Genomic DNA, 21,425 nt, shown 5'->3' on the forward strand with positions numbered 1-21,425 from the left:
AATTCTGAAACAGCTACATCCCCAGTTATAAGAGGGTGTGCACACTTACGCAACCACATTATTTTAATTTTGTTTACTCCCCCCTATAAGATTTCAGTTTGTTTTTTGAGTTGTACAGTTTATAGGTCACATTAAAGGTGGAAAAAGTTCTGAAATAATTTATCTTTGTCTCAGTTTTTTACATCACAGAAACCTGACATTTTAACAGGGGTGTGTAGATGTTTTATATCCACTGTAAAACCACCAGCACTCTTACTCAAGAAATTGCAGCATTGGGCAGCCACACAGATATATTGGAGGCTAAACATGATGAGCTTTCTTTAGCCCACAATGATCTTTGGAAGGAACATGAACTGCTGGCTGAGAACTTTTCCTATTTACAATCTGAGGTAGAGGACTTGGATAACCAAAATTGCTGCAACAATTTGCGGGTCCGAGGTATTCCAGAGTCTGTTATTGAGCTAATGTCTGCAGTGTCCAAGTTATTTCATACTTTCCTCCCTGAGATGCCACTATCCTCCTTCGCATGCAGTAGAATCCACAGGGCCTTTATGTTCCAAACCACGTGCTGATAAACCACCTTGTGATTTAATTCTATTCATGAAGGATTACCTAACTAAAGAAGAATTTCTACGTGCATCCAGGAATACCTCCAATATAGAATTAGAAGGCTCTAAAATACAAATATTTCCAGATATCTCTCCAGCCACTTTGGAAAGAAGATGCAATATGAGAGAAGTAACCTCAGTGCTTCAATTGGCTCGCATAAGATATTGTTGGGGTTTCTATTTTAAATTATCAGTACCTCATAAGGGCACTACTTATACAATTTTCACTGTCGCCGAGGGCATGGAACTCCTGGTCAAACTGGGACTATTGGAGCCTGAACCAGCACTACGCCTTCCTGCAATGCCTCGTCCATCACCTATATGGTCTACCCTTTCCTCACGTTGGGATCAAAGAAGATGGTAACAGTCCTTCAGGGATCTGGCAGCTTGAGGGATTGTCTTCCCTCCTTTGCAACTGAACATATCTCATTCGATAAAGAAATTATGTGATGGTTAATCAAGCTCAACTACTTATATTGCTTAGGACGGGATGCGGATGAACGACAAAGAAGATAGAAGAAAACTCCCAGCCCCCCCCCCCTTTTTTCTCTCCTTTTTCTCTCGTTTTTATGCACTATAAACTACATTGGATATTCTTAATAAGCTGTACCTCTTCGCCGCTGTTTGTTAGCCCCCCCGTACTTACCATCGGTGCCTGGGACGGTCCATAGATGGTCTCTGTTGGCTCGGTCTTTATGGTCCCGGTGGTGATTATTGGACATTTCAGTCCATTTAGAACTATTATTTGGTCATGATACCGGTTATCTTTTGACCCCCTTGTTATTTTTTTCACACTTAAATTCTCCTAAATTCATATATCGTTCCTTTAAACAGTTTTGAAGGTCTATGTCAACTACTATATCATTTCTGATTATTCAGGGACATTCGCCTATGATTTTAAGTCCGAGTTTCACAAGTATTATTGTTTTGGTTGTTTACATTGTTATGCCAGTTATAGTCCTTGCATGTGAACATAGTGAAGCTGCCCATCATAATGTGATTGCTCTTGGCCTTTACTCCATGGTATTTTGCATATTTTTTCAACATAAAATACCCATTCCCACACTTTTATAGGACCTAGCTTACATCCAATAAGTTACAATTTGACTTAAGGTGTTATCCCATAATGTACAAGGATTTAACCTGCCTCAAAAAATGTAAAAAGGCTTTCTGTCATTATAAAGGATTGGGCACAGATATAAGTTTATTACAAGAAACTCATTTTTCATCTAATCACCTGCAATACTTTGATAAATCTTACAGTCCGTTTCACTATACCTCTTATTCATCTAAATCTCATGGAGTGGCTGTTTTTGCTTGCAATTCACTTGTTTTTGAAACCCATAATATATATAAAGATCCTGAGAGCCGCTTTCTGATTCTAAAGGGTTCACTCAAAGGTCGGCTTTTTACCTCATTAGGGGCAGTGTCCTTGGTCTATGCCCCTAATGAATCTCAAGCCACTTTCTTTAAACAATTCTTCGAAATCCTGGATCGCTTCCATTCTCCACATCTTATAGGCAGGGATTTTAATTTGACTGCCCATCCTATATTAGACAGAAGTAGAGTTTTACCATCCACTAAGGCATTTGCTAAATCATCTCGTTCATTGAATAATTTTCAACTGAAAATTGGAGAGCACATAACGTAGGTTACAGATTCTATTTCCATCCACGATAGTTACGCCCATTTGAACTACATTTTTAGTACTCCTATATTATTAGCCAATTCCTCCACAGCAGACAAACACATATGCCTGTGGTCGGATCATCATATCGTTTCCTTCACCACTTCCCATGTAGGCTTAGCTCCTACTCCATACAGGTTGTGCATTAATGACTCAATATTATCAGACCCTGAAATTATACAACTTTCCTCATATATGGAAGATTACATTACTCAAAATACCAATTCAAATATATCTCCCACTTCCCTTTTGGACTGTGCATAAAGCTGTAATGAGAGGACATCTGATTAGTGTAGTTTATGCACATCCCCATGTGCATAAACTTAGAAATGCATCGGGCAGTTTAGTCTCCCACCCCCAAGAGGTATTGAATATCTTTTTAGATTTTTATAAATACTTCCTTTCTACTCCTCAATTATCTCCTAGTTTATCTTCTCAGTCGTGGTTAGACAGTATTCCACTCCCCGCTCTCTCTAAACAACAAATTGATAGACTTTATGCCCCATGTACTGACCTAGAAATAATTAACATTATTAAATCCCTTAAATCCTCCACTGCACCGGGTCCTGATGGTTACTCTACCACCTATTGAAATTTTCTTCAATATTAGTCCGTCGCTTAACCAAATTATATTAAATCCATTTTCCAGAAGAAAAGTTATTGACTAACATGTCCCTTTTACCCTTTTACCCAAACCTCATAAAGATCATACTTTGCCACAAAAATTTCATCCAGTTTCTGTTATAATGATCTCAAAATATTTGATCGCCTATTAGCAGATAGATTAGCCAGAGTTATTACCTCTTTGATCCAACCAGATGAAACTGGTTTTATTCCAGGTAGACAAATTACAGACAATCTTCGTCTGGCCATTAATAAATCCTCATTCTTGGTCAGTTTGTATACTCAGCCTAGATTTACAAAAGGCTTTTGATAGTGTTAGTTGGCCTACTTGAATGTTCTACTTCCTAAACATGGTATTTCTGATGAATTCCTACTAGGCTCCGAGGCTCTATATCATGCTCCCCAAACAAGAATTAAACTCACTGGTAGTAATTCTGAAATTTTTTCTCTAATAAGAGGTACCAGACTGGGTTGTCCTCTCTCCCCACTTTTAATTGTTTTTTAAATTGAACCATTGGCATGTGCTATCAGAAATAATATGAATATCAAAGGATATACGCAGGGTCCAAAAGAATTTAAATTAAGTCTCTATGCTAATGATGTTCTCTTATTCCTATCAGATCCCCTTATATTTAAAACAAATCTTATATCTGAATTAAATATCTTTCATGACCTCTGGGGACTAAATTTATGTAAATGTTCAGCGATGCCTATTAACCTTTCGCCCTTGTTATCGGCCTCTCTGCAGGAGAAATTTTAATTTTCTTGGTGTACACATTCCTTTCATTATCTGGGCATTTCCCTTACACTTTCATATAAATCACTCTTTCAAACAAACTATCCACCACTTTGTTATATGTTAAATCATTGTTATCGATGTAGTCTTCTTACCATATTTCATTTCTCGGTAGAGTGTTTGCGATCAAGATGGTTATTTTCCTAAAATTATTATTTTATTTTAGAAAAATCACAAAGGTGTACCTGCGAACAAATGTTCACCAGTACACCTTTGTGATTTTGCTAGCAGCAGCCAGTCTAATTGTTCAGTCCTCTGCACAGGTTATACTCACATATTTTATTTTAGAGCCTAACCAACACTGGTCTCTAAAACCACTTTACACTCTCTTCAGAGAGAAATTAATGCATTAATTGGGCTAAACTCATCCTGCATAGATCCCAGCTCAGGGGTGGAATAGGTCTTCCCAGTCTATGGTTATATTACTTATTGGCAAGATTCACACAATTAGCCCAATGGTGGGCCCCATCTAGTAATATTGCTTGGCTCTCTTTTGAAATATATTCAGTATTTACTTTAAATCTGCAAGGGTTGCTATGGTCCAAATCGATCCCCCCTCAAGAGCTCTACTCTAAACACCGTAGTCACCAACTCGTACCACTTGTAGCATCGCCATAAAAATAAATTTAACCTGATTTCTACCACTCCTCCTTTAGCCTCATTTCTTGGAGATCCCAATTTTTCTCCTGCTTTTAGAGACAGAGACTATTTTACGTTCTGGCAAAAACACAATCTCACTAACCTTAAATCTCTTACTAGACACAATAAGTTTAGTTCCTTTGTCTCGTTACAAACAGAATATAATTTGCCTATAATAGACTTCCCAAGATATATACAAATTAAAGAATTGTTTTCAAAACACTGCTCACCTGCAACTACAAACATGCATGTAGGTCTTGCACACATGTAAACAGTGATCATATCACACATGTAAAGTATCACCGCAAATGTTCACGCGAGAGCAATAATTCTAGCGTCAGACATCCTGTTTAACTATAAACTTGGTAACCTGTAAAAGTTTTTAAATTATCACCTATAGATAATTTCATGTCAATTAATTTTTATTCAGAAAAATTTGCAAAGTACAACACTAGCTCAGCAGATGAATAGAAATAAGAACAGCCTCAGCCTTGAGCTCCTTTTGAGCCTGGTCTGATGCATTTTGCCCTGCCCATCAGGGCTTAAACAGAAATCTCTATGATTAAGCCCTGATAGGCGTGGTGAAATGTGCAAGTGACAGGGCTCAGGAGGAGCTCAAGGTTGAGGCTGTACATATTTCTTTTTACCTGTTGAGGTAGTGGTGTGGGGGGCATCTTTCATCCTCTCAAACCACAGTTTTATTCCCCAGGAACTTTGCTTTCAGAAAAAATATATAATGCTTTGGGTTTACGTAATTTTCTAGCAAAAAAATGCAGATAAATCGTATGCTTAACCAGTGGGTACGCTTTGCTGTGGTTTCGTTTTAATAAAACATTTGTTTTCATTGCATGATGTATTTTGGACCCAATGACATCACAACTGGGCCTCTGTGCTTCTCTAGAGTCCTGTACTTAGTTTCATGAAAACATCACAGCACTCTGCCTCAGTACTTCTCTTAAGAGCCCTTAGCTCTGATTTAAGCAGCCTGGCATGTATAGTAATGGCTTGGAGTCTTGCCTAGTCAAAGCAGACATTTTATAGTTTCCAAAGTGTCTGCTGTAGTTGGTTACTTAGTGTTTGTCTGGCCTTGGTGGAGCAGACACTTAAGCCTGTGACGTTTGAAATTGTGAACTTGACCTAAAAGAAACAGGGACTTCGAAGCTCTGATGTGTATAGTTTAAAGAGCATTGCCTCACTGTATGTCCATCTTAGTGGACATGCCAATGGCATTTTTAAATAAAACCTTTCTGGCAGTGATGTCACTTTCTTGTCTATGCAATGCAGGCAGATCATGGCTGGTGGGAAGGCAGGGTGGGGTACATAGCTTCTTGAAAATATTTCAGCACTCCTCTTGAGCTCTCAGACCATGATGCAGGTAGGGGGTGGCTCTTGGGGGGATTTATGCAATTTTTAATGCCTTGATGGGTACGTGTCAGTCTGGAGTAGTGAGCATTCATAAGGATGAGTAGATTTGCATGCAGGCTGCCCACATGTGATTCTGAGCCCCTGTGATTGAAAAAAATGAATTCCAATAAAGAAAACGGATGGTCCAGGGACAGTTAGGCTTGGGAACAGTTGGCTATATGATGCTGAGCATTCTCCAGATGGGCTCTGAAAGGAATATGTGAATGAAGAATCTACAAGTCCCATCTGTCACCATGCCAGAGGGACTTCAGGTTCTCAGTGGACTGCAAAGGTGCTGATGAGGGCCCTCATAATTGATTCAAGAAAAGCTGGAGGATGTGTCTGCAGGAGCTTGACATTGCACCCATGATCCACTGACTGTGGGTGCAAAAACCTGTGCTATTATTATTTTGTTTTTTCTTTTTTTTTTTTTATAAAGTTGAACTTCACCTTTAATGCAGTCCTCTATTATGTCTGAAGTAATGCCATGATGAGCAGTAACTCTGTGCCTCTGACCTTTTTCCTGAAAGCTGCACACAAAATGCATGAGCTCCTTGTCATTACAGACCGCAGACACTGTTAACACATCTTCATTTTGTTCTTGTATCATTTACTGTGATGGCACACATCCCATCCTGCATTCTGCAACCTGGCGCACATACATTTACCTGCACCAGAAATACAAGAGTATGAACGGGGATGTAAAAGTTTGTTTGGAACTTGAAGCAGCCAAGGGAAAAAAAAACTGAATTGGTAATTGTCAGAATATACATGAGCCAGCAGTTACAAAAGTGCAATTTAACCAATCACCAAACATCAGATCATTGTGCATCTCTTTATTTCCAAAGCCTCTTCTTCATAAATGGCACATGTATTTCTATTAGTTCAGTTCAAATAGTTGATAAAATATGACGTTTTTCTTGGTTTCGAGATAGCAGCAACATTTTGAGATAATTGCTTGCTGTGTTTTCTGCTGCAAAAACAGTTGTATCTCTACATATAGAATGCGTTCTGTGATCTGCTATGCAAAACGACTGTTTACCTACAGTAAACTCCATAGGGCATATTCGTGTTTTATTTTAGAACAGTTTGTGTGCCCTGTAGTGCTGGCTGTCACGTCTGTTCCTGAGCAGTTTGTTATTTGGAGTGCTCAGAGACTCTGTTCCCATTGGAATGTGTGTGGGTGTACTGCTAAATTACACACACCTCCCAGGCATCCCAGCACTGCTTCTCCCTAATGATCTGCTTTGTTCAGCTACTTGCAGATAATACTAAGCTTAGCAGAATAAGTTTTCCAAGTTTAAAGTTGTCGGTATTGTTTGTGTTTCTGATACCGCATCTGGAATTGTAAATCATTATTTTTTTCTTTGCAAACCTTTTTTTTTTTTTTTCAGATTTGATTTGGCAAACTGTAACTTAAATGATGAGTTTATTAACAAGATGAACCCCCATCACATTCCTGATGTGGTAAGTCAAGTTCTATCCCCTAGATGGCACACTCGGCTTATAAATGAATTATCAGCAGTCTTAGCTGTGAGTTGAAGAGTTCTTCCCTGAACGTTGGATTCTAATAAAAGTGCTGGATATGTGGTAGTCAGCTGTCTTGATATGGGGGCCTCAGGTGCTGCACCTGACATTGCTAGGGGGGCACACATAAAATTCAGAGAATCTGATCAGCACACTAGACACACAACAGGATATAGTCAGAGACTATGGGTATGATACAGGAGATGATCAGAGAATGCAGACTTACTGCAGGAGTCTGGAAAAGACTGTGAACGTTCTGTAGAAGCTGTTGGAGACTGGAGACATGCTTTAGGAGACATTCACAGACTAGTTACATGAGACTGCTAGAAATCACGACTATAACAGGGCAAAAGGGAAACACCGATTAGTGTCTGCAGGGGCCCAGAGGGCTGCACAGAAAAGTGTCACATGTGGCCCTTCGGCCGCTGTACCTATGCTGCATTAAAGTCCAATTCCTACCCTAAAGCAGACACTTGCTATTATTTTTCTTCCCTCTCTCTGAAACTAGTTTCACTTTAGACTTTCACTTTTTGTTAGAGGCCTGAATTCAGGGCTAAGAACGCTCAGCTACCATTTATATTCCACTGAAGGTGTCTCTGTAGCGAGTAAGGAAATGCTTTTTGGAGAAAGGACTGCTAGTTGGAAGGGACTAGTTCTAAATTCAAGCAAGCAAGTTTCTAGTGAGAAAGTGAAACTACTTATAGAGAGGCACACAGAGTAAAGTCTTCTGACTTTTAAAAGATGGTATTGCATAGTATCTGCTTTTAAATTGGTGATAGGCTGCTACTTCATTGGGAGGTTTTGTGAGCCATGCCGTGGTTGCAAAGAAGTTTCATGGCAGTCTTTCACATGATGAGCTAATGCACTGATTACTCTAATTTTTTAGATCCCCCATATGTGTATTATTTGTAAAGCCCAACTCCAGAAAAATGAAAATTCTCCCTTGCAATGAGGCTGTGCTGGCACCACAAGTATTAACTGCTCGTTTAGGTCTAGGAGAGAGTAAAATCTTTTACTTTTAGGATCCTCAGCTCCTCCAGCACACAGCTCTCCCCTATGCTCCGGCTCTGGACTGTGCCATGACATCATCATCATGGTCCTGATGATGTCAGGACCATAGACTGCAAGAGCATGGGGGGAGAAGATGTTTTGGGTACCAGTCGGGCAGCACAGAGGATCAGGTAAGTAAATGTAATTTTCCTGGCCCCCTTAGACTTAAATGAGTAGTTATTCATTGCAGGGTGGGAACAGCCCGACTGCAGGGAGGAATTTGTACGTTTCCTGGAGTTGAGCTTTAAAGGAGAAGTTCACCTTTTATAATGTGTTGCATGTTACAGTACATCATATCCAGGGTGTAATGTGTTACTGTTGCAGCAGACCCCCTGATCCCCTGTTGTGACAGCAAGCTGGGGATCCTCTCTCTGCACCACTCTTACAGCTTAAAAACAAAAAGCGGCGGTGCGGGGCTCCGCCCACCTGGTCGCGTCATTCATTCACAGAGTTCTGTGAATTGGAGAACTGTAAGTATCAACAGCATCCGTGGCTGTTGGGTTGTAGTTCTTAATGAACTGACAGTCTGCAGGAGCCTCGCATTGCACCCTCAATCTGCTTTGCAGATTAAAAAAAAAAAATTATATATGCACATTTTATATTTTACCTGCAAAAAGATGTGCATTTATTATTATTTTTTATAAAGGTGAACATCTCCTTTAAATATAATGGGACCTCTACGCATGTGTTTTTGTTTGTTTTTTTTTTTTGCTCCCCCCCCAGAAAGATACCCATTCAGGGCAAAATAGTGGGTTCTTTTGTATGAAAAAAAAAATACAATCCACGGATAGCACAGTATGAAAGACTTACCTGAAAGTGCACTGAGTGCTGTCTCTGCTCCCCGGGGCTTCCATCTACACCCGGTCTTCCTTCTGGGTTTGCGAGCTCTGACCATTTGACTGGCTGAGCCCCAATGACAGCACGGTGTCCATTGAGAGCGCAGTGCGCATGCGCCGGTGGCATCACTGGCACTACAAAAGTAAATATCTCCCAAACAGTGCACGGTTAGGAGATATTACTGTACCTACAGGTAAGCCTTATTATAGGCTTGCCTGTATGTACAAGAGAAAAAAATGACTTTACTACCACTTTAACATCAGTTTAGGCACTATTTGGAATGGCTACGGTTAATCTACATGAACTAGAATAGTTTGGTTTTATATTGCTTCATTAAACTCCAGCTAAACGTGGTCACAAACAGCTAAAGATTGTTTCTCTAGTTGTAGTGACATTAACACATCAGAGTATTTTTCTGGTATTAATAGGTAAAATACTATCACATAGTCTATTAGGAGCAACAAACCTCAGCATTTCAATTATTTTTTTCACAGAAATTTGAAACAAGATATGATCTATGCTCAGTTCATATGAACATTTTCTACAATGCCAAAATGTTTTTATTTTGAATTCTGACTTTTCATTTGCTGTGCTTATTCTGGGTCTGATGCAGAAATATTAAAGCCAGACACAGCCCAGAAAGAAGCATCTTTAGAAAGAATCCAGTACTGGCAACCCAGTGAATCCATGTATTTCACTCTTCTCATTTCATACAGGTACTTATCAAGAAGAGCTATGATCGTGCCAGGAGGCAGAGAAAGAGAAACTGGAAGTTGAAGGAGCTGGAGAGAGACCGAGAAGGCATGGACACAGATGATGAAAGGTCTCTATTCACTAACCATGTGACTCACATTTGTGTGTTGCTGTCTATTTTGTGTGACTTGGCCCTTTCTAAAGATACAAAGTGGTAATCATCTCCACTGCCAGCATGTGGCATTTCTAAGGAAAATGTCTCCATTTAAACTTCAGCTATTTTGGCTTAGCTATATTTACTTACCTTATTGCTAAAGATACTAGGTATTTATTTATGGATAGTTTGAATAAAAATCTGCAGGGATTTATCTTCGCCATTAGGACAATAGTGGTTAGGTTTATGTGCACATGAAATGGTATTATGGCACAATTTTTAGCCCTCCCACTTCCCCAGACACGCGCACACACACACGCACGTTCAGTCCATGCCTGGAATACTGTTCAAGACTTAATGGTCTCCTCTCTCTTACAGCACCGCTGCTCTGGCTCTGTACTTTTCAGTTCTCTTTGCACGCTCACTGGGCTCATATTGGAGATATGCAGACTTGGCTGCTCCCTTGCAGTCCTATGGACTCCTGGGAGCAGGAGCTAGTCCTAGATTGGCAGTTGACTAAGTGTGTTTTAAGGGTTCCATGGTGTTACTGAAGGCATACCACTGCTTAAAAAAAAAAGCATTGCAAAAAACATTTTATAAAGCACTCCAAAGAATGCAATGCATAATTAAAATAACCGAGTAATAAAGGTAGAAGTCCAGTCACGTCACATTTTAAAACCAAGAGACCATCCTCTCCTCCAATTGAAGATTTCTTTCTGTTGCATTAACCACTTCAAGTCTGGACACTTTTACCCCCTTCCTGTCCAGGCCAATTTTTAGCTTTCAGTGCTATCACACTTTGAATGACAATTGCGTGATCATGCAACACTGTACCCATATGCATTTTTTTGAGACCGATAAAACTTTATTTTGGTGGTCTTTATTCACCACTGAGGTTTTTATTTTTTTTGCTATATACCGTATTTTTCGCTCCATAAGACGCACTTTATTCCCCCAAAAAAAGGGGGGAAAATGTCAGTGCGTCTTATGGAGCGAATATAAAGCGGCCGGTCCGGTATTTCTGCCGCCACCATGTCAGAATACCGGGCCGGCCGCTCAGCTGTTCTCTCCTGCAGGGCCTTACCTGTTCCTCGCTCCAGCGCTGCACAGTCTTCCCGCGCTGGCTTCTGTGACAGCCGGGTGCCCACTGCGCATGTGCTGCGCTTTGTGAATGATCCGGTGTCTTCTGGGACACATGACAGGTCCCAGAAGGCGCCGGGCCATTCACAAAGCGCAGCGCTTCTCGCACATGCGCAGAGGGCACCCGGCTGTCACAGAAGCCGGCCCGGGAAGGAGACAGAAGGACAACTCCGCGGAAGTGGGAGCGGGTACCTGTCAAATTCAGGTACCCGCTCCCCCTCCCTCCCCAAAGGTCAGCAGTCTCTGTTCATCCCCTGCACTGTCTGCAGTCTCTGGTCATCCCATGCACTGTCTGCAGTCTCTGGTCACCCACTGCACTGTCTGCAGTCTCTGGTCATCCCCTGCACTGTCTGCAGTCTCTGGTCATCCCCTGCACTGTCTGCAGTCTCTGGTCATCCCCTGCACTGTCTGCAGTCTCTGGTCATTCCCTGCACTGTCTGCAGTCTCTGGTCATTCCCTGCAGTCTCTTGGTCACCCCCTGGACTGTCTGCAGTCTCTTGGTCACCCCCTGGACTGTCTGCAGTCTCTTGGTCACCCCCTGGACTGTCTGCAGTCTCTTGGTCACCCCCTGGACTGTCTGCAGTCTCTTGGTCATCCCCTGTACTGTCTGCAGTCTCTTGGTCATCCCCTGGACTGTCTGCAGTCTCTTGGTCATCCCCTGGACTGTCTGCAGTCTCTTGGTCATCCCCTGGACTGTCTGCAGTCTCTGGTCATCCCCTGCACTGTCTGCAGTCTCTGGTCATCCCCTGCACTGTCTGCAGTCTCTGGTCATCCCCTGCACTGTCTGCAGTCTCTGGTCATCCCCTGCACTGTCTGCAGTCTCTGGTCATCCCCTGCACTGTCTGCAGTCTCTGGTCATCCCCTGCACTGTCTGCAGTCTCTGGTCATCCCCTGCACTGTCTGCAGTCTCTGGTCATCCCCTGCACTGTCTGCAGTCTCTGGTCATCTCCTGCACTGTCCGCAGTCTCTGGTCATCCCCTGCACTGTGTCCGCAGTCTCTGGTCATCTCCTGCACTGTGTCCGCAGTCTCTGGTCATCTCCTGCACTGTGTCCGCAGTCTCTGGTCATCTCCTGCACTGTGTCCGCAGTCTCTGGTCATCTCCTGCACTGTGTCCGCAGTCTCTGGTCATCTCCTGTACTGTGTCCGCAGTCTCTGGTCATCTCCTGTACTGTGTCCGCAGTCTCTGGTCATCTCCTGTACTGTGTCTGCAGTCCATTGGTTCAGAATATTTTTTTTTCTTGTTTTTTGCCTCTAAAACCTAGGTGCGTCTTATGGTCAGGTGCGTCTTATGGAGCGAAAAATACGGTAAATGAAAAAGTCCAAAAATATTTTAAAGTATTTTTCTAATACAATTTTGCAAACAACTCTTTCTTCATAAATATTGGTCAAAATTTATTCAGTTATCTTAGTAAAAAAATAACCCAAATTTAGTTTATAACCAAAAATTGATTTTTTTCAAAAAAAAAATTTACATTTGTATTTTATTTTTTTATATTATTATTATTTTTTTTTTATTTTACATACTGTTACCCTAGCAATGCAGTGTCACCATAGTCGCACTGTACTTCTTGTGGGGGAGTGATGTTTTTTTTTTTTTTTTACACTAATTACTTTTACATCCATAAAGGCTGTAAAAGCAATAATTTCTCCTTCTCTGTGACTGCATTCTTGCAGCCATTGAGAATTACTGTGAGAGCTGTGACTGGTCACAGCTTGTCATATGGTACAAGGCTGTTGTGAATAGCCTTGTACCATGTGACCTCTGTGATCAGTCACAGATTTCACAAGTAGTAAGCAATGATGTCAGAAGTGACATCTTGCTTACTACTATTCATGCCATCACTGATTGGCCAATCAGTGATCACATGAATTGGTACCTCACACAGAGGTCCCGTGCAGCGATCGGTGCCACGCACTCTCAGGAAGCTCGCACAGGCTGTGGATGCGGGCGCCGTTTATAAACAGCAACCAGCTCCTGCACTGCTCCCGTCCGGCCGTTTATGTACATGGGCCGGAAGGGAAGTGGTTAAGGAAAGCGAGCTCTGTGACATACTGCAGACTTTACACTGTGGTCTGCATTTTATGAATAGGTCATAAAATGCAGGTTGCAGTGTAAAGTAATACCTTGGTATATAGCAAATAGCAATATCTGCTCACTATTATAAATGGGCCCCTAAGAGTGAAGGGAAGTTTCTTCATCTTCAATTTACCGGGACCCACTGCAGTATCCTTCCTTTTTCAGCCAGTGAGTGATATCAGACATTTTCTCACTTTTCACTTGGCTGGCAAGTTGGAAAATCTGTGTAATGTATAACGAGTACAATAACGAGATGTATGTATTTATTTTTTTTATAGAGACTGCAGAAATGGGATTTGTTTTCTGCTTCGGTTTCATTAACAGATATGTGTTTTCTTCATAAAGTTCTTGTAAAGGATGGTTAAATGCTGGACATGCTGTCTGAAAGGTCATGTGTATGGCCACTCGTACATCCCTGGTGTACTTATTTAAAATTGTCATACACGCTCAGCACAACTCTTCTATAATGTCTGATTTTTGCACTTGTGTACTGAAGGACATTTTGTGCAGTCAAGTGACCTTTTTTGTTATGAAGTTCAGTTTAAAGAGCTCTTCAGTGATTTCAGTATTTACTTGTATTATCAGGGATGGTTAACAAAACAATTGAATGCAAGTAGCTATTTCACATGAAGCTCTGCACTTAATCCTATCTAAATGTTATCTGTGACTTTTAATAATTAGCATTCTGTGGCAAGTATATGCTTCCTGTTATAGAATCTAGTTGGCAATTCAGTGTTTTAGGGTGTTTCATCCTATACAAATAGGGAATGAATTGGAATTATTTTATTACTGTAAAACTACAATGCAAATAGTAATTCAATTACACATTTATTAACATCATTAAGTGCACTCCTAATCGTGCAGTACAGGGCTGTAATTATAGTGCATGGGTTATTTGCAGGCTATCTTAAGGTGATTAGACACTGGCAACACCCTTTGCTAGGGTGGCCTGCACCAGACTTTTTGATAATGTCCTTAGATGATGGACCTCTTCTGCTTGGGAGAGGTTTTTTTCTCTTTTTAAACCATTCATTTTTTTCTTTAGTCAAAATTTGACTTTGTGCCCTGGGTTACCTAGCAGTTTCCAGATCAGTTAACCTTGGTACCCGAACCCCACAGTTGTGAGGTTGGCATGTAATGTTTTTGGGCACTGGATCCTGCCTTAGACGCTCACCGGGCATGGTTTTGCAACGGATGTAGTTTGTTGAAGAGTGTTATAGAGTTCTAGGAGCGTGGTTTATCTCTTTGGTTCCCAAACACTGAAGGCCCTTTGGGATGGGGGGTGTGCCCACCAGGATAGGTGAAGCCTGTGCCCTTAAATAACACAGCAGCATGGACTAGGTAAAACAGGATTGTTTTGTTCCTGGCCATATGCACCCTGCAGTGCTTAGCACACAAGCGGATACAGAGGTGCAGGAATGGGGACTTATTCACCTTGTTGTTTTCATCCTCATTATATTTGTCTCTGATGCCTCTGGCACTATAAGTATTTTATACTGCTTTTTACATTTGGTGATGTTTTCAAATCTGCACTTTGTCTCGGAAATGCAAAACTCCACTTGGCTGATGTGCTTCCGCATGCTGTATCAGCTGAAAATGTGAACACCACATTTGCTACAGTTCCTGGCACCTTCTGCTACACAGACCAGGAACATGGTCAGTACTTGGTTATAATGGTACCATGGGCATACAAAACCCCATTCCTCCTCATTCATTCCGTGAGTACCTCACATGGTATCCCAAAGGCAGTTGGGAGATGAAACTCAAGGGCCGACTAACATATGCTTGGTCGATGGCCTACTAAAAATTGCAACAATAAGGATGATGGCTGTTCTCTTGTCCCATAGCAATGTCCTGTAATGATACGGCTTCCTTTTTCTGACCCTTATTTTTGTCTCAATGCACATAATGCTTCCTATCTGACAAAAGCAGATTTGTCTTAATTCAGTGGGAAGCTTACAGCACTCTTTAAACCTTTGTTTTTCAGAGGCATAAACACTACACTTCATCTTTCCCTAATTCTGTTCATGAATTGAAGATGGAGCCTCCTGACCCGTTTGAGGATAAAATGGAGGAAAGTGATACATATATTGTAGTTGAACATGCAGATGGGTTTTCAACTCCTGCATTTTAATGAGACACAAACTAACTTGCCAGTTACTGCCCACTGTAGACTCTGTGGGGTTTATTTACTAAAGCTGGAGAGTGCAAAATCAGACTCCCTTCTGCATAGAAACCAATCAGCTTCCAGGTTTCATTGCCAAAGCTTCATTGAACAAGCTGAGGTTAGAAGCTGATTGGTTTCTATGCAGAAGGGAGTCTGATTTTGGACTCTCCAGCTTTAGTAAATAAACCCCTGTGTGACGTGGTGCAAAATAGTCTTTGCCTTTCCAGTAGTCGCCTTTCCATTAGTAGATCCTGACATTTCAGTCCACAGTAAGCACCTTACAGTTCCAATTGTGGCTGTTCCCACTTTTAAGGGTAGATGTTTTGAAGCCCTTTTAAAGGCTTCCTTGCAGGTCCATCCCTCCAGCAGGCTATTGCCGCCATATCATTTTACCAAACTATTGCTAACTGGGATCCTTGACCTTACAAATTACTGTAGGGTCAAAATAGGTTTGTGTCCACTTTAAATGGACATAAAGTGTACTGTGGAGTTCCTCCGGTCCTTTGTTGATGTTATGTCTCCTTCCACACCCAGCCACAATTGGCAATCTTCCTGAGTTTTGCAGACACTTCCCCTTTAGGATGACATCTCCTCCACTCTGTCTCCTCTCCTCCTCCACTCCACATTAAGGTGCAATCGCCTGTGTGTAGTTAAAAACACTCCTGTGCATGCATCAGCACTTTTCAATACACAAACACTGGAATTTCTTGTACTTCCTAAATGTGAAGACATTATCCAGAAATGCCTGCTACGTGTTTCGTCACAGGGTAGCGTGACTTCTGCAGGGGGAATTTAGACAGGTATGTCCGACAAGGTCATCGTATAATTGTTTACTACCTAAGCATTACCTTTCAGGCAAGGCTAATTTTATACAGTGGTTGTAGGCAACTTCTAGTGCTTTATTAAAGCCAAGTTCCAGGCAAATAAAAAAGACACATTCATGTAAATTAGTTAAAAAATATGTTTATTTGCAAGGAGCATAGGTATCTGAGCCTTGGTAGAAGCCTCTCGCGATCGCCTGTACAGCCAAGATCAGATTGGGAGAGGGAAAATCAGTACAAGGTGCCATTCAGTTGTGCTGCAGTGCTGATGTTCTGACAAAAAAAACTTTCTGATGGGGGAAGTCAGCCAAGTGATAGAAGAATAAGGTAAAATTGCTTCTATATATACATTTCATGTGTATTTATCATTGAGTTAATTGCTTTTCCTGGGTTCCCTTTTGTTACTGGGGTCCAGACAGTGAATAATGTTAGCAGAGCTTTTTCTGAATTAGAGTTGCTGTATGTAGATACAGCACAACAGTGAGCACATTTGTTCACTCTTGTTTATTTGCCATGCTATTGCAGTTCATTAAAATAAAGATCTCGATCTTGGTAAAATCTCCTTTTGCAGAAAAAGAATATTTCAGTAATTGTTTTTTGTTGTCTTTTGCAGGCAGTATCAAGACTTCCTTGAAGATCTGGAGGAAGATGAACTTATCCGAAAAAACGTCAACATTTACAGAAGTAAGAATGCTTATCAAGTGCTAAGACAAGTGTTTTTCAAACTGAAGCACAGAGCTACTTGTAATGCCACAGTCAAATACACCTCAGAACTTAATGTCATTTTTTTATTCCTTTAACAGTCTTTTAGACCTCAGGTACCTGTAGGGAACCACATATCTGTTTAGCCCTCTTCATCGGTTCACTTTCTGACAGTTCACTGGGCACAGCTAATGTTAGGCTACATGTACACTTGAACTCCCCTAAACGTTAACTCTCCTGGCAGCAGAAAAACACTAAATGCGTCAAGATAGCATGTAAATGCAGTCCCGTGTTTTGTGCTTGGATGTTTATATACACTATATTGCCAAAAGTATTGGGACGCCTACCTTTACACACACATGAACTTTAATGGCATCCCAGTCTTAGTCCATAGGGTTCAATATTGAGTTGGCACATCCTTTCTGGCAAGGCTGTCCACAAGGTTTAGGAGTGTGTATATGGGAATGTTTGACCATTCTTCCAGAAGCGCATTTGTGAAGTCAGGCACTGATGTCAGACAAGAAAGCCGGGCTTGCAGTCTCCACTCTAATTGATCCCAAAGGAGTTCTTTCGGGTTGAGGTCAGGACTCTGTGCAGACTAGTCAAGCTCCTCCACCCCAAACTCGCTCATCCATGTTTTTATGGACCTTGCTTTGTGTACTGGTGCGCAGTCATGATGGAACAGGAAGAGGCCATCCCCAAACTGTTCCTACAAAGTTGGGAGCATGAAATTGTCCAAAATGTCTTGGTATGCTGACGCCTTGAAAAACAACCCCACACCATAATTCCCCTTCTATCAAACTTTACACTTGGCACAATGCAGTCAAGCAAGCAACGTTCTCCTGGCAACTGCCAAACCCAGACACGTCCATCGGATCGCCAGACAGAGAAGCAGATTAATCACTCCAGAGAACACATCTCCACTGCTCTAGAGTCCAGTGGTGGCGTGCTTTTACATCACTGCATCCGATGCTTTGCATTGCACTTGGTGATGTAAGGCTTGGATGCAGCTGCTCGGCCATGGAAACCCATTCCATGAAGCGCTCTACGCACTGTTGTTATGCTAATCTGAAGGCCACATGAAGTTTGGGGGTCTTTAGCTATTGATTCTGCAGACAGTTGGAGACTTCTGCACACTGTGCATTTCAGCATGTGCTGACCCCGCTCTGTCATTTTACGTGGCTTACCACTTCGTGGCTGAGTTGCTGTTGTTCCCAGTTGCATCAATATTGTTATAATACCACTAACAGTTGACTGTCGAATATTTAGTAGCAAGGAAATTAAACGGATGGACTTGTTGCACAGGCAGCAATCTATCACGGTACCACGCTTGAATTCACTGAGCTCCTGAGAGCGACCCATTCTTTCAAAAATGTTTGTAGAAGCAGTCTGCATGCCTAAGTGCTTGATTTTATACATCTGTAGCCATGGAGGTGATTGGAACACCTGAATCCAATAATTTCTAGGGGCGTCCCAATACTTTTGGCACTATAGTGCATTTACTACTGATGATGAGTCTGACACCAGGACAGATATCTTAACATTATAGTTAATCAAGCTTGAAAACTTGACGGTTTTATGAGGGCCATGAGAATGAGATGTGTATTGTGTTAGATTCTGTTATTCCTGTCAAGATACTGATAAGGTTGTTTGGAATGCCGATAGGTGCTTGATTTTATACATCTGTGGCTATGGAGATGATTGAAACTCCTGAATCCAATGATTTGGAGGGGTGTCCCAATACTTTTGGCAATATACTGTATTTCATTGGCAAGTACTTGCCATTGAAATTAATATTCGCCCAAGCACTAAACCCAGCTAGTGTTTAGGTGCATTTACACTTGTTTTTGCAGCATTTTTTTTTTGGTCAAAGTGTTGTTCTCCTGTACGTGATTCTTCTGCATTCAAGAGAAGAACGTTTAACAGCACCTAAACTCTACTGCTCCTAAACTGTGGTGTTTTTTTTTGCCAAAACTCAATAAAAGCCTGTGTGTCCATTCACACATAGGCTTTTACCAAAGACTCCTAAACTCACATTTAGGATTAGCAGTGTGCATGAGGCCTTAAAGTAAACCAGTTGTGGGAAAAAAACAAGGATGACCGGTATCTATGAAGGTTCTCATTTATCCAGGTCCTGGTATTGATAATAGTAGTAAGTTCAACTGGACTCTGTAATGTTGAAGGTTATTTATTTACTAATTTAAGTAGCTTCTTCAGATCTGAGTGTCAGGACCATACCCTAGCAATAAATACCCACACATGTAGCACAATCACCTTAATCCACTCATCATAGAATGTCATGGCAAGTGTTGATTGTCCAAGAACAGATGGGGGAGGTGTGAGGAAGGTCTGTGAAATGTTCCTGTTCGAATTTCATAATCCTATAATTCTATCACCATGTTGCCAGGGAGTTTGGCGCATGTACTAGTTATTCAGACTTCATGGTTAAAGTTGGAAGTCATTGTGTTGTGTGGTAGATATGTTAAAATGCCAAGATACAGTGTATTAGTAACAGATGGTGTTTATTGACATTTGTTCTAGTTTGATTTAAAAGCAGTTGTCCAAACACACTAGCGACAGCCATTGTTGACCTTCTTAAAATACCTTTTTAGCGGTCTTACTTGCACAATAATTTCAGTTCTTCTTTAATCAATTTCCCAGAACAATTATGAAGATCAGAAAAGTCAGAAGTAAATATCTTTATGCTTATTCTAGATCAGTAAAGCAAAGTATTAGAGCAAGATGGTCAACTTGATAGCCAGGCCACTAGCATTTTTGAAAAAAGTAGTCAGCAATGACAATCTCCATATCTCTCTGACAATAGGTTTCCTCTAAAACTGGTGGCCCTCCAGCTGTTGCCAAGCTACATGTCCCAGCATTGCAAGGCTGACAGCTACAAGCATGACTCTCAAAGGCAGAGGCATGATGGGACTTGTACTTTCGCAACAGCTGGAGGGCAGCCATTTTGATACCCCTGGTCTAAAGTATTTTACCTTTTAAAGTGTTTAGACTATACTCATTAAAGTATTTACATATTCTGAACAAACCAGGAAAGTACTTTAAATCCTTCATTTACCTCTGTAACTATGAGCACGGTGGAGAAATTGATTTTGAAACTTTGCAACAGATAAAGAATTGTTAGCTTTTTGTTCTATGAAGAGCAGATTGTAAACAACTAGCAGATGTTCTTAAACTGTTAGAAATGCATGACACCAGCCTTTTGAATGTTTGTGTTGATCTGTGAGAGGAATAACTTTACGTTACAAGCAGCTAGAGAGTTAAGTGAATGCTTGTTTTAAAGCTCTTTTGCTGATTATTAATGACAGCCATACACATGTGTGTGACAGCACAATTGTACTCCCCAGCCGACGTCTATTGTGTGTGCCCTCTTGGTGCCCCCAGCACAGTGACCACGCTGTCACCAGAAAACTAAAGTTTATGTGCAACTAAACGTTGTCTAGAGTAGTAGCTTTTCTCTGCATAATATTGGTCACATTGCCTACAAGGTTTTTAGTATCATACTTCATATACCAGCTGGCTGGATATACATTAAGCAACCATAAATCAATAAGATTCTGTATTCCTTTAGCGCACCTACAGTTTTACTATTCAGATTAGCAAAAATAAGAATGTGAATTTAATATCAGCAGACACGTTTTAGATATGTACTTGGTGAGCAACACTCTTGAGTACAGTACAAAGAAGCAATGAAACATTTCTTCATCTGTTTTATAATGCTCATTTTCGTCTTTGGTCGCCTTGCAGTCTAGACCTCATGCTTACTTTCTCTCCTTCAGATGCTGACATTGCAGTGGAGAGTGACACTGATGAGGAGGGAGCTCCTCGAATCAGCCTGGCAGAGATGTTAGAAGATCTTCACATTTCTCATGATGCCACCGGTGGGGAAGGGGCAGGAATGCTGACAGAATAGACTTGCTTGAAAGCATCCTGCTGGTGCGTTTCACTAGAGAGGATTTAGAATGTGTCCAATTTACTTTTCAGCTATCTAATTCGTGCACTCATACATATTTCTCTCTGAACTTGGATACCATACACTAAGCTCTTGTGTGTTTCGCCTTCCAACTGTCAAATATTAAAATAACAAATGTTTAAGCGGGTTGGATTTTTATTTTCTTTTTATGCTGACATCTTTAAAGAGCTGGCATTTACAACATGCCTCATTTCAGGTATTTTGAGGATGGAACATTGTGCGATATAAATAAATGAAAATCTGCAAATACAGTCTAAAGTTAAAAAAAGACCAGTGCTTGTTAATAGATGACACATTTTCTGTTACATTGAAAATAAAAAAAAAAAAGTTTTTAAATGGGGTCATTGTTTGGCAACTTTTTTAATCAACTTTGCACTGCTATATAATTTCATGAAGGATAGGATTTTAATATTTGGAATGATTCTTTACCCCTTTTCAAGAAGCAGATCATATACTGGTGTATATATCAGTGTGCACTGTGAATATCTGTGTGTAGCAAAATACTGT

At 41.0% G+C, this 21,425-nt stretch overlaps 1 protein-coding gene across 2 annotated transcripts in view; it reads left to right on the forward strand.

The window, feature by feature from the left end:
* NMD3 (NMD3 ribosome export adaptor) overlaps nucleotides 1-21,258 on the forward strand; it is a 92,569-nt gene extending 71,311 nt beyond the window's left edge. For both annotated transcript variants that reach the window (XM_089675446.1, XM_089675447.1), the window contains 4 exons: nucleotides 7,153-7,225; nucleotides 9,889-9,995; nucleotides 16,839-16,909; nucleotides 20,725-21,258. In XM_089675446.1, coding sequence (XP_089531572.1) covers nucleotides 7,153-7,225; nucleotides 9,889-9,995; nucleotides 16,839-16,909; nucleotides 20,725-20,858 — 385 coding nt within the window. In that variant the 3' untranslated portion in view covers nucleotides 20,859-21,258. The remainder of the gene's footprint in view (nucleotides 1-7,152; nucleotides 7,226-9,888; nucleotides 9,996-16,838; nucleotides 16,910-20,724) is intronic.
* Nucleotides 21,259-21,425: the final 167 nt, after the last annotated feature.

The sequence above is a fragment of the Staurois parvus genome, unplaced genomic scaffold, assembly GCF_062004578.1.
Source record: "Staurois parvus isolate SC_StPar_1 unplaced genomic scaffold, SC_StPar_1.0 ptg000155l, whole genome shotgun sequence".
Taxonomy (NCBI): domain Eukaryota; kingdom Metazoa; phylum Chordata; class Amphibia; order Anura; family Ranidae; genus Staurois; species Staurois parvus.